Genomic DNA, 13,893 nt, shown 5'->3' with positions numbered 1-13,893 from the left:
AAAAGAACAGCAGCAAAGAACATACTTATACCCAGTGCTATTCAAACTACTTTACATTTATTGACTCAATTTCTACAACAGCCCTACCTAAAAGGGATAAAAGGTAACTTCCCAAATGTCAGAGTAGGTGGCCTAATTTTATGCTTTTAACCACTATATTAAGCATATCAGAGTTAAAACCTGACTTCTCTAGCTCTATCTTCTTTTAAATAACATTGTTATTAAACAATTAAACATTATGATTAAATAATACAATTGTTTTATTGAACCTTGTCCAATAGTTGAAGACCTGTGACCATATCTAAATAAATCTTCCGGGTACAGCCAATGCTCAATTGCTATTATGTTATTAAACAATAATCTTTCTGAAACCTTAGTAGGTAAGTGCTTTAAGAAAGGTTTCTGAATTACAGTGAAGTAAGAAAACTGTTCCTGGGGCTGGAGAGATGATTGGCTCAGCAGTTAAGAACACTTCTTGTTCCTGAAGAACACTCAAATTCAATTCCTAGCACAGATGTCAGGCTCACAACTCACTGCAACTCCAGCTCCAGGAGATCCAACACCCTCTTGGGGCCTCCATCAGCACTGGCAGACACATAGCAAAGATTCACATAAAACACATGTGTATACAAGTAAATGAAAAAGCAAAAAACAAAACCTTAACACTATTTACAAAGTTGACTGTAACAGCAACCAAATATCAACAATCATCAAATAAAAACAATAGAATCCTGACTTCAAAAACCTCAATTGAATCAAGCTATGTTGTATGCACAACCATTTTTTATACAGCACTTTAGATTTTAACCAGTAGATTTCACTTTTGATAAAGCAGAAAAAGCACAGAGACTGCGTAACAGAGAATCACCAAAGTAGCTGTTGGATTAATTGGGACTTTTTAACAATGTGTAGTTTTTATTGCTTTCCTTATTCTATTTCCTTTCTATTCTCTGAGCCCTTTTCTTAACTAGGTCTAAGGCAATCAAAAGCACAGAGTGCATCTGCCAACAACAAAGTTTAAGAGGATACTAACATCTAACTTTTGTTAGGCTAACTTTTTTCCATTGTACTTCAAAATCAAGCCAGCCAAGTAAGATAAAAGGCAAATGAACTGAAAACCTAATTTGGCTCCTCCCACCAATCTAGGATTTCCCAGGACCATATGAGAACTGGATTGCTATTCCTTATATTGTTTAGAAACTTCAACTTTAATGGAATGACTCAAAGAAGACAGGAGGAGGAGACTAGTAGAGTAAACTTTGAAGTTAGTCCCCAGTTTGGAATTACAAATTCTTTATAAAGAGCATTTAAAATTAAATATATTCAGAGGGATGACATTATAAAAAGAACTTCAGATATTTTGAATTTGGAAATATCTATATTTAATTTGAAGCAAATTCATCTGCTAAGCAAATTGGCTTCAAATAAAATCTTATGTTATGAAATGCCACCATTTTTTTCAATGTAATGATATAATGTTCCTTATAAATCAAATATAAAATAAAAATTATCTACAGTTAGTAGTAAACCTCAGGGTATGAAAAGGATCTATGATGGCTCAGAGGTTAAGAGCACTGCTTGCTCTTCCAAAGGTCCTGAGTTCAATTCCCAGCAACCACATGGTGGCTTACAACCATCTGTAATGAGATCTGGTGCCCTCTTCTGGCCTGCAGGGATATGTGCAGACAGAACACTGTATACATAGTAAATAAATAAATCTTAAAAAAAAAAGAAAAAAAGAAAAGGATCTATGAAATAAAGTACAATAAGGGGAGAAAAGGATATATTTTATTTAGTGGTTTTGAAAAATGTCTACAAACAAGAAAAGAGCATTTTAATTTAGATGATTGCGATAAATTCAAAATAAACTACATTTTATTCTTCTAAGAATTGCTTTACTTAGAGTAGTAGTTTATATTCACTTCAAATAAGTTGTATGAAAACTGGTTTCAAATGTACTTTCTTGCAGAAGAGAATATATGGTCAAAATGTACAAAAGTTTAATATTATGTCAGTTACAATTTTGTGCTATCAAGTTTCATTTAGCATTGAAATGATCTTATTAACAGAGGTTTCCCTGAGACCTTAGTACTCTCAATTTTTATGTCATTCTAAAGTAATTGTTAACTGTGTGCATTGGTATTTACAAATGGCTTTTTCCTTCTCTACTCCCTGGCTTCATATACTAGTCTGTCACATTAATTTCCCAGTACATGAAAACAGTATACCAGAAAGTGACCAACACATGTAACACATATCCACTTGCTTTAGCAAGACATTCTATTTGTAGGGTAACTATAGTAGGAAGACAAAACACATATGCATATTCTACATCTCAAAATAAAGCTAAAATGCTGGTGAAGTTTAAAGGGAAAGGTATGTGACTCTTAACTCAACAAAAACCTTCTCTTTCCTATATTGTCAAAAATCAACTTTTAAGATTTAAATAGAAATCAGACAAAAACTCAACAAGGGCCATTCCAAATTTATGTGTGGATTTTAAGTATTTGTGAGTATCCTTCAGGCAAAAGGTCACAACATAACCTATCAGTGCTTACAGTAATTTTCCTTTCTTTCCACATCATTCAATGTTTGCTAAGTAATAAAGCAAAGGAGTACTTTGGAGTGGCAGACCTAAGTGTCTATGTTTTGTCATGATTCCTCAATCCATAAAAGAGAATAAAATACTTGTGTACAGTACACAAATGGGATTATGTTTACATAGGGTTTGACATAATTAAGCTTAATTTTATGTTGTACAAAATCCAACTTTTGGTAGAGAATCTTAACATGTATCAAATATCTCATCGCCACCACGGTACTGTTGAAGCAAAGGGAATACTTAAATTTAGAGCTAGGTGTACCAAATCTTTTAGTACATTCTACCAAGTAACAATTCTGACTTTTGGGCCTCAGTGCAACCCCAACTCAAAACACACTTTATCACATTTTAATGTATAATACAATAATCACCGAAATGAGTACTGAAGTAAGTTGTGAGACACACACTACTTTAGCAATAAAAGCTTCAAGAAAAGCTTTTAAGTAGCAACTATAAAGTTAATGTAAGAATTTAAATTTACTGTGGTATTAAGCCCTTCACTCTGCTTCCTGTCAAGTTAATCAAATAATTTCCCAAGAATGACAGAGTCTCCCTCTTCAGTTTCATTATACAAGCTGCCACTTCTCTGAACTTAGCAAGGTATTTCTCCTATCAGTGATCTAATGTGAATGGCCCTTTTAATTAAAACCCAGTTCAAAAGTCAGCCTCAGAGGAATGCACAAATAATGGATTAATCTGAAGACAGGAACTGGGTGGCTGGAAAACAGAGGTAAGAAGTCTTCAATTTGTCCAGGTTGGACATTCTGAGTTCTGAACTATATACATCCATGCATATGCAAAGACAGTGTCTGAACAGAAGAAGTCAGTCTACATTATGAAACCAAATTTCTTAAAGACTATTTCCCACGAGCACTTACTATCTACTCCAAAGACTTAACACATATAACAAATATAACCTAATCATGTAGACTACCACCTTGGAAGAAAGAGAATCTCATTTCTCTACCCTAAACTACTTGGAGAACACTACAACAATTGAATGTCTGGTGTGTTGTTCCTTTAGCTGTTTACTTTGCATTCAATTTACTTCTCGAGTATTTAAGTAAAGAAGCAAGCTTCATTTTCTTCCTTCCAATCAATCAACCAGTCATACAATGGTAGTGGCAAAAAAAGGGGGATTGTGATCAAAGAAAGGTTCGTCCCAACCTCATCTAAAAGTATGGGTTCAATAGGACCAGACACAACCTTAAAATAAGACCAAGTCCAAAATGCTAACTTTACCAATGGGGGTGGAGGTGGGGGGAACTAAGAGGAATTAAATGACTTGATCAATTAAATCAGCAGCGTAGTTGGAAGAATCAAGATTAGAACACAATTTGCTATAATCTTTACTATATCAGGACTAAAGTAGTATTATTCTCCTTTTCCATGGGCACCAGCAGGCACACAAACACAGGCAAAACACCCATCCGTATCAGTCGTATGCTTGCACATCAAAACTGAGGAGAGTCGGACTAGGAAAATTTGTACCATTTCAAGGGATTATCTGCAGAGTTTGGAGCTGGAAATATTTGCTCTAATTTCTGTAATGTATACTTGCCACTATACTATCTTATGTTATAAATCACTCACATAAAATTTAATACTTTTAACCAGTACTTCTCAACATGTGGGTCAAGACCCCTTTGGGGGTTGTATGTCTGATATATTACAGATATATCAGATGATTCATAACAGTAGCAAAATTATAGCTATGAAGCAGCAAAGAAAATAATTTTTATGGCTGGGGGTTGCCACAACAGGAGGAACTGTACTAAAAGGTTGCAACACTGGAAAGGTTGAAAAGTATCAAAGGTAGGTATCCTCATTTTTCACATAAAGAAACAAAAAATTTACAGAGCTAAGTGACTGGTTTAAAGTCCATTACAGGGTTGGGGATTTAGCTCAGTGGTAGAGCGCTTGCCTAACAAGTGCAAGGCCCTGGGTTCGATCCTCAGCTCCAAAATAAATAAATAAATAAATAAATAAATAAATAGGTCCATTACACCAAATACACAGCAAACAGTAGATTTTTAATTCAGGTATATCTGACTTAACTATCTGTAGTGGTCATTTATATGTTAATACACAAATATACTGTTGATTTTATTTAATCAAAAGAACACCCTTTTTCATTTTTGTTTGTTTCCATGGCAAAGTTATATAAAGTATATAAAGATTTTGTTTGGTTTAACACACATAAGTTCCCAACTGGTAAACCTACAGTTCTATTTTAGAAACTAATGGGCTTTAAACTTTGCTTTTGAAATCCTTTATTCACATATTATGCAATTTACCTGTTATATAGGCCGTTAATAAAAAGCAACAGCCTAAAAGATTCAAAATAGATTTAAAATATTCCAATGTTCGGGTTGGGGATTTAGCTCAGTGGTAGAGCGCTTGCCCAGCAAGCGCAAGGCCCTGGGTTCGATCCTTAGCTCCAAAAAAAAAAAAAAAAAAAAAAAAAAAAAACCTTAAAATAAAATATTCCAATGTTCTTTATAATAACTGACATATTCGCCAGAAAATTTATCTTCTATAGTGTGAAACTCCAGCCAAATTTTAGTGAATACTTACAGAAAAAGAGATTGAGGTAATTTAAACCAACATTTAGATTTCACTTGTTTACTCTGCCTAGTCTGACAAATAGTAACTATCCTAGGTAGATAGCAATAAAATTAGTAACTTAATTATCTGCAGAAATTTCACTTCATACACACATACACATATAAACTATATATATATATATGTAAAACGTTTTCTTAGAGTATAAGAATATAGCTATATCTCTTTAAAAACAATTAGCACAACTTACAGAAATAAGGTTATTTAAGTCTGATTTGGAGTTTTAATTTGAAAGAGAAGGGGGCTGGAGAGATGACCCAGTGGTTTAGTATTAATTTAGCAGAAGAGTGGGTTTGACTCCTAGAACCCACTTAGCAGTTCATACTATCTGTTACTCCAGTTCCAAGGGATTCAATGCCCTCTTCTGGTCTCCAATGGCACCCAGCAAGCACATACATGGTGCACATACATACATACATACATGTAGGCAAGACATTCATACATATAAAGATAATCTAAATTTGTTTAATTTGAAAAATTCAGAGCAACATACATGAAATTTCATCCAACTGACTCATTATGCAAATATTTATAGGGATAAATATTTTTATATGTACCTTCAATTTATATATCTTCAATATTACCATTCAAGTTTGACGTATACACACTGAAGTGTATATATTAGTGCCAAGGAATGATAAGGCAAGCTGGTAAATCTTTATGGGAGGCATATAATTTTGTTTTTTGAGACAGTGTCTCATTATGTAGCCCTGGCTAGCCTGGAATTCATTATGCAAATCATGTTGGCCTTGAACTCACAGAGACCAATCTGCCCCTGCCTTCCAAAAAGGCAACTAACTTTCGCTTTAAACAATGCCAGGCTAAGAACATAACAAATATCGAATAATTAGTATGTTCTTAATTTGCTATGGGAAAGATCAATGATTCATGTATGCACATTCTTTGTAGATTTACCCATCAGTATTGTGCTATCTAAAATAATAGCTTAAACCACTAGTTGAGTATAAAGAAAAAAACCCATAAGCTTAAAAGTTTATTCCAATATATGATCTTTGCTGCATAATACACCACAAACAATACTGACAATTAAGATTTATTTTTAAAAAAATCTGGCCCTTTTTTCATAAGGATCTAGTAAGGGGTCAACATTTAGGGTACACTTAACTAGACAGACTGGCTTTTATAAAGCCCCTTCTCTTTATATTTATTAAAGAGTAATACAATTAAATTAGTAAACAGTATCTCTTCTGAAAAGTAAATACAAAATGGTCTAAAACAATTATCCAAAAGTAAAAAGTTACAAAAAAACAGACAACTAGTCCTCATTATTGTCAAGTTTATTTCTTCTAAGACAAAACAGATGTTATTCTACTATATTTTCTTTCATCTTTGTTATCTGCCATCACTCAATACAACACTTCCCTACCCCTTAACTCAGGCCATCATGAAAAATAAAAAAAATCAAAATCTCTTTTCTACTCTGCTAACATTCATTCTCTCTATTAAGAAGAATACTGGGAGGTGGGAGCATCTGATTGCTACTTGTCATCGAAGGGCACTGCATCTAACTTCTCTCCTAGTGCAAAAAAACGATACCCTACTCCAGTGTCTCAAGTATCAGATGCATAATCCTAGTATCATACCATTTCCAAGTAAATTCTGTCAGAGCCTTAAAGAACAAATGTATTGATACTGCATTTATTCTCAGGGGTACTTATTAAATAATTATGTAAAATGACTTATCACAAAGATGATTTCATAGATTTATGATCCCATAGGCTTCTTTCACCTACATGAAAAAAATCTGTAATAAAATAGTTACTTGGAATATGTTTCATCCCTATACACGTTTATTTTCTTTAAAATAATAAACATTTGGCCCAAATTAATTAGTTCTCGATTTAAAAAAAAAAAAAAAAAGGTGTCCCTGTGAATATAAAAGGTCAAACTCTTATTGATAGAGCTGTCGGAATTTCAGCTTCTTTGGAAAATCAGCCTTTCTGTTAATTCAGAATTTCTTTTATTTAGACCCATGTTTACAACTAATGTATATTTTAGTAGTTAGATATTTCTAATGAATATATCATCATCAGGTTTTATACTAAATAATGTCATGTATACATCTGATTTTATACTTTTTTTGTTTGTTTGTTTGTTTTTGAGACAAGGTTTCTCTGTATAGCCCTGTCTGTCCTCATAACTCAGAGATCGGCCTGCCTCTGCCTCCCAACTGCTGGGATTAAAGGTGTGCGCCACCCTCACTGATTTTACACTTTGACTACCTACTCCTTGGTAGGAATGCATTCCCCAAGTCTTAGGAATAAGACAGTATCTTGCTCGTGATTTACTCATTAATTGTAAAGTTGGAAGATCAAAATTTCCTCCATGATGCAATAGATTGAAAAGAAAAGTACAAAGAAAAAGATTCAAGTAAGGAGCTTTCATATTTTTAAAATCATGTGCAGGGAGCCGAATGAGGCCTTTCTGTAACATAACTCTTAAAAAGGGGTCTGTAGGTTTTACACCAAGAGAGGAGGATAATGTTATTCCTGGTATGTATTTAAATAAATCCTCTCACTTAAACTTCAAGTTAAAAAAGGGAGAAGTCCATTTAAAAAAATACATACACATATATATATATACATTAAATATATGTAAAATCCATTAAATATATATATGAACAAATTTGTATTTATAGCACATACCAAAACATGCCAGTTAGCATTACTAGTCATTAGCAAACTATTCAAATTAAACAAGACACAGAGGTATACACCACTAAGGGATCCTTAAAAATAATCAGGTTTTCAACTGTCAGATAGTTGACAGTTCACAATTATAGCCATTCATGAGTTCCTGAAATGCTACCTTCAGAGTTCACACTGGTCAGTTATTTAGGGAAAACAATCTGTACTGTGCTCCATTTAGGGCCAGTAATAGTTTATATCTCCTCCCATTTACAGTAAAGGAGTCTGTTAAATGTACAGGCAGTTTAAGCAAATTTTGTAATGTTCCCTGTAAAAGTGGCTATACAATTCTTTATCATCATTATAACCACCACTTTATATTAATTCAATCTGACAAGTCAATGTGTAATCATAATTTTTTCTACTCAAAATGGCTGGAAGAATCTCACAACTTGATACTTAATAATGTAAGGTCAGCAGGCAGGTAACTGAGAACACTTTGCATCAGCCCTTTTAAAGGTGTCATAGTAGTTGTGTAATATAAATGATCTCAAAATTGATTCAGTATAGGACCTTGTATGGAACCAAAACCGTGACAGGGCTTCAAATATATGAACCTAAAACCCACATTTTGTTAACCTCCCATTTCCCTTCTTTTGTTTAAAAACAAAAGAACAAAAACTGTTTACTAAATTTGGAATTTAAACAAAAGAATATTTACAAGTATTTCCTTAAGATATAAATGTATTAACCTATTCACGAAGTTTAAGACATAATTCCTCAAGACCTCTCCAATTTATATCATATTTAATGGATCATAAATAATACTGCAGATTTTGAGAAAGTAACCTCAAATCATACTGAAAGTAATATTTCTAGTAAGTACTATTCCTTAAAAGATATTCATCTGGTTAATTTAAATGTGTGCCTGGACAACAGTTATTCTCAAGTGCAAAACTTTAGAATGCCCTCTTTTATAAAGACTTTCCTTTTAAAAAAACAAAAAATAAAAAATAAAACAAAACCCTATTTCTAATTAATGGATTCATTCCTTCACCAGGTGTGTTGGTCCAGTGACAAAATATCAAATGTGTAAGATTACATCTTGGAAACCAGCATGTTAAAAATCAATGGTAAAACTGATTGTCTGCAATGCAGAATTGAAGACTGGGTTTGTAAAGGAAAGAAGTGGCACCTTTAAAGTGGGGCTACACACAATCAAACCCTGAAAAGGAATGACTGATGCAGCTAAGAACAATGATATAGCACCATCCATAGTTAAAACACTCATTATATTAGGAAACACGATTTCTGAGATTACTTTTACTACAGTAAGGTAAAATATATGCATCTGTAGCATGATTCAAAAGGAGTATGTTTCAGAGTTTCCATCTGTCAAAAGATTTCTGCTTCAATACTATATTATTATCCTTTTAACTTCTGAGGCATATGTTATAAACTGCAAAGTGTGTGAAGAGGAAAGAAGATGTACTCTTCATTCATAGGTTTTATGTGTGAAATAGGTTGGGAAAAAGTCATTTATCGAGGAGATATAGGGCAATGCATAGATCAGAGAGGGTAAGTAAAAGGTAATTTACCAACTTAGAAAATAGAGGTTCCTGGTTGCTAGAAAAGATAAGGCACTAGTCAACATCCAACTTAGGGAAACTCCATCTGCTTCTCAAATGTAGCCTTACCAGTGAAAACAGGAGCAACTAAAAAAACAGAGGATTTTTGCTTTTACAGAAATCTTCAGAAATCTTTTTTTTTTTTAATTTTGTTTTTAAACTTATTAATCCAACCCAAATTAAATTTGTCAATGACTAGCTAGCTGACTACCTCACTTATGGACACTGAGTTCTCAAATGCAACAAAGACTTCCCACACCCTGGCTATAAAAATCATGAACTTTGAATTAGAAAAACAGATGAATGAATTCCAATAAACAGTTTTAAACTAGTAGAATAATATATAAAATAAAACAGGGATAATTAGAAGTAAAAAGCTAAGACTGTGAGGGATTAATGTATAGAAAAGCATTAATATTTCATGGTAGTCTTTTATATACCAATGATTCTACAAACTCATACCACGTTTTGATCCTTTTAGCAACTAAAATTAACCTCTCTCAAATATCTTCAAGTGTAAGACGATACCCCACTCTTTTTCTGTAATTTTTAATGTAGTGTTAAAATGTTGCAATTAAGGTTTTTAATAAGGTTGGAATTATATAATGTCAAAGGTCTACATGACAGCGCCTAAAAAAGACTAAAATTCCTAATTAGGCCATAGCCAAACATAAATGGCTATAGAACAGTATAGCAATACACTGACTTTTATCTAAACTATTAAAGAAGCACTCCTTACACTCTAGGTAGAGGGCATTGGTTACTGACATTTACACATTGCAAAAACCATAGTTTTTACTACTGGGTAAGCACTTCACACTTCCCTTCCCTATAGTGAAGATAACTATCTTTCCAGTATTATTGGGAACTCTCAAGACTCCCTTTTGTTAAAAGTCTGACTTACGATAGTCAAAGCTAGATTTCATTTTATTTTACCATTCTCTCTTCAGTCTTCCCAAATCTACTGATGGAGACTGCTTCTATTCCCTATTCCCCTGCCCCACCTAGAACTCTGGTTTTTCAGTCTCAGTTTCAAAACTAACTCTGGCAAACTCTGCCATAAGCACTCAAAAGTAATTAGTACCTTAGAAAGAGACAACAGTACTGATGGGGGGCATAAAAGCTCTCATCTTTAAACTGTTAAGCTGAAATACATCAACGAATCACTATTCATTTAAATGCTTAAAAACAAACAACCCCCCTCCCCCCAAAAAAAGCCTTGACCATGTCTCCTTACACCTCTACTTCAAAACTCTGTATTGACTTTACTAGACTGAAAAGAAAAATAAAGGCCTCAAGTGAAAAAAACTTTCCAAAACTGTATCCTAAGCTATTTGGGCCAAGCAATCCTAGCAGATATTTAAAATAAAAATTTCCATACCTGTCTTCATCACCATCAACAGGAATAGCTATGCTGAATACAGAGGTGGCCAAACTGTTCATAGGTGTTAACTGAAGGGGGTTTGCCAGGGCATCTGCAACTGGAGGCTTCACAACAGGCTTATTTTCAGCAATGAGAGAAAGTGGTGGCTGAGGTAGGGGTTCTGATTTTCTTCTAGTATCGTCAACTTGCCCGACTAAAGGCTGGGTCTGAGTCTGAAACTGGCTTAGGTCAGACTGTGGTAGACTTGTTGGTGCACTGTGTGTGCCTTGCGCTAAGGGCGGCCCAACTTGTTGGATGACGCTGCTGCTCCTGCTGACTGGCGTATGGCTGCTCAGCTGCTGAGACTGGCCCAGAGACGCGGGTACATTTGGCATAGTAACAGAAGTGGTGGGCACACTAGGCACGCTTGGAGCGGGTACCGCTGCAGGCACGTTTGGAACTCCGGGCACCACGGTGTGAGGACCACCAGGCACGGCTGACAGCTGACCACTGCCACCCATCTGCGGCGGAGGCTGCACGGTCTGGGGCTGCCCAGCTCCGGTAAGCCCCGAGCCTGGCTGCACCACGCCTCCTATAGCAGCTGGGGCCACTCCCGCCGGCTGACAAGGAGCGGCCTGGACGCCAGGAACGGGACCCGGAGCCACAGCTTCACTGGGCTGGGAAGAGGGGCCCATCATCTGCGCACCCAAGGAGGAGACGCTCTGGCCAGAGCCCAAAGGAAAGCTGGCCGCAGAAGCAGAGGTCGCGCCAGCGCTTGTGGCCAAGGGCTGCGCAGGGCTCGGCGGCTGCAGGGCCACGTGCGGCTGCAGGTACTCACTCTGGCCGGAGGGCTGAACGGGCAACAGATGCCCGGGTGGTATCTGAGGCTGGGGATACGCGAACTGCTGGGGATGCTGCGGCAGCGAAGAGCCGACCGCCGGGCCCGGCTGAGTCCCCAGGGCCACAGGCTGCGCCAGGCTGACATTCGTCGGTGGCAGACCCTGGCCAACAGGCCCCGGGAGGGCGCCGCCGGCCACGGCTCCCTGGAGCTGGGTTGGCTGAGCGGCTGCCGTCATTGGCTGCGGCCCGGTCGCGGCTCCCGGGAACGGCGGTAGCGACGCCGAACTCGGAGCCACAGCCCCACCTACGGGCGGCGGAGGCTGCGGCTGCCCAACGCTGAAACTCTGCGGCTGGGCGAGAGTGGGCTGGCTCATTTTCTCCGACGGGGGTAGCTGTGACACAGCAGTCAAGGAGCTGTCAGTTCCCGAGTCCAGCCCGTGCGCCCCCTGCATGGAGGCCACCACCACCACCACAGACCCTCCGGTGGCGCCCAGGCCGCTGTCCCGCTCCGCAGTCTGCTCCAAAGTATTGCTGTGTCGAATGCAGTCCCCGGACCTGGTGAGGACGCTACTATCTGAATCCCTCTCGTAGTACTCCATACACGTCCATCGGCCGCGCCGGTACGGCTCTCCGCTCCCGTGGTCGAGCTTGATCACGCGGAAACGGGAACTGCAAGTGGCGGGGGGCTGAGGCGGAGTTGCACTACTCGGCCCCGGAGTGGGCACCGAAGTGGCGGCCGCCGCCGCCGCCGCCGCCAAGGTCTGGGCGAGTGCCCCCGCCACGCTCCGGGCCGACACGCCGCCGCCGCCGCCTCCGTTGGCGGGCGCAGCTGAGGCGGCTGCCAGCTGCCCATCTAGGATGAGGTTCGGGGACACGGTCCCGGGAGTTTCCGCATCCCCGACATTGTTGAGCGTCTCTTCCGAGGAGCTGCGCTCGCACACCTCCTCGGGGCCGTAATCCGTGGCCCGGGAGACGTCGAAGATCTCGGAGGACACGTCCTCCGTGCGCGACTCGTCCGGGTCGTCCAAGCTCTCTGTGTCCTCGGTGATGCTCGTGGCCACCTGAGCCGTGGTGACACTGGTGATCTGGAAGCAGCTCTTCTTCTTGGCCGGCATCTTGGACATGGTGGAGGCGGCTGCAGGGCAGAGGCTCCCCTGGGCTCCCACCGGAAACCGAGAAGGGCCGAGCACGGGCCCCCAAAGACAAAGTCCGAGTTCGCGCCTGGGTCTACTCCGGCCCGCGCCGCAAGTCACGGGCTGCTCTGGGCGCCGGCCTCTCGGCGCGACATCCTCCTCCTCCTCCTTCCTCTCCCCTCCCGCGGCCGCGGCGCCTCAGTTCAAGCCGTCAGGGGGCTGCTCGAGCGTGGTTCAGGGGCGGGCCGGCTGCTCGCCAGGCTCAGCCGCCGCGGTCAGTCCAGCCCGGCGCTCGGCGCGGTCAGCAGGCCCGGCTGGGGGTGGAGCGCAGGGCGCAGGAGGCGGCGGCGGCGGCGGCGGCGGCGTGAGGGGCGGTTCTGCCGGCCCCGCTCGGGCTCCTCCGGCCGGGGCCCGCGGCTGCTCCCGCGCGGCGACGCGGAGGAAGAAGGCGGAGCGGCGAGGCCGGGAGCGGCGCTCCCCGACGGGGGCTGGAGGAGGTCCGCGGTGGGAGGCAACCCTCCGTCCCCGGCTCTAGCCAGAGCGCAGCCCGGGGGCCATGCCGGCGGTGGCAGCGGAAGCCCGCTCGGGGGCGGGGAGGGCCGGCAGTCTGGCCTCCCTCAGGGAGCCACCCGCGGCGGCGGCGGCGGGCCCGGCCTCCTCGCAGCTCAGGCGTGTGAGGGGCGGCGGCGGCGGCGGCGTGAAGGAACGGCGGGCGGGCGGGCGGAGGCGCTCGGCGGCGCTCGGGGACCGGTGGCGGCGCCTTCCGCTTCTCCTCCTCGGCGCGGCCGGCTCGTCAAGCCCGGAGAAACTGAAATTCAAACTGCTGAAGCAGCGGCTGCAGCTCCCTCCCCTCGGCCAAGATGGGGCTGAAATGGCCGCGCCAGGGATGCTGGGAGGAGCAGCAGCCCCGCAGCCGCCGCCGCCGCAGACTAAAATGCCGCCGCTGCCGCAGCCACCGCCAGCGCCGCAGCCGCCGCCGTTCCGTGACGCGCCGGCGTCGTGACGTCACCGCCCGCCCCGCCCCGCCCCGCCCCCTCCGGTTTCCTGCAGTTTC

General features: G+C 41.1%; 1 protein-coding gene across 3 annotated transcripts in view; it reads right to left on the bottom strand.

The window, feature by feature from the left end:
• The window catches only part of Tsc22d2 (TSC22 domain family member 2), a 47,069-nt gene extending 33,604 nt beyond the window's left edge, over positions 1 to 13,465 (bottom strand). The window contains exon 1 of one of the 3 annotated variants that reach the window (XR_009379797.1): positions 10,885 to 13,465. Coding sequence is in view for 2 of the 3 variants with exons in the window: in XM_059265380.1 (XP_059121363.1) it covers positions 10,885 to 12,830 (1,946 nt within the window). In the remaining variant the exon portion in view is untranslated. The remainder of the gene's footprint in view (positions 1 to 10,884) is intronic. The other 2 variants (XM_059265380.1, XM_059265379.1) reach the window with 2 other exon arrangements.
• Between the last annotated feature and the right edge of the window lie 428 nt (positions 13,466 to 13,893).

Source organism: Peromyscus eremicus, chromosome 6, assembly GCF_949786415.1.
Source record: "Peromyscus eremicus chromosome 6, PerEre_H2_v1, whole genome shotgun sequence".
Classification (NCBI taxonomy): Eukaryota; Metazoa; Chordata; class Mammalia; order Rodentia; family Cricetidae; genus Peromyscus; species Peromyscus eremicus.
Note: the sequence above shows the minus strand (reverse complement) of the source record. Positions and strands in the feature narration are given on the sequence as shown.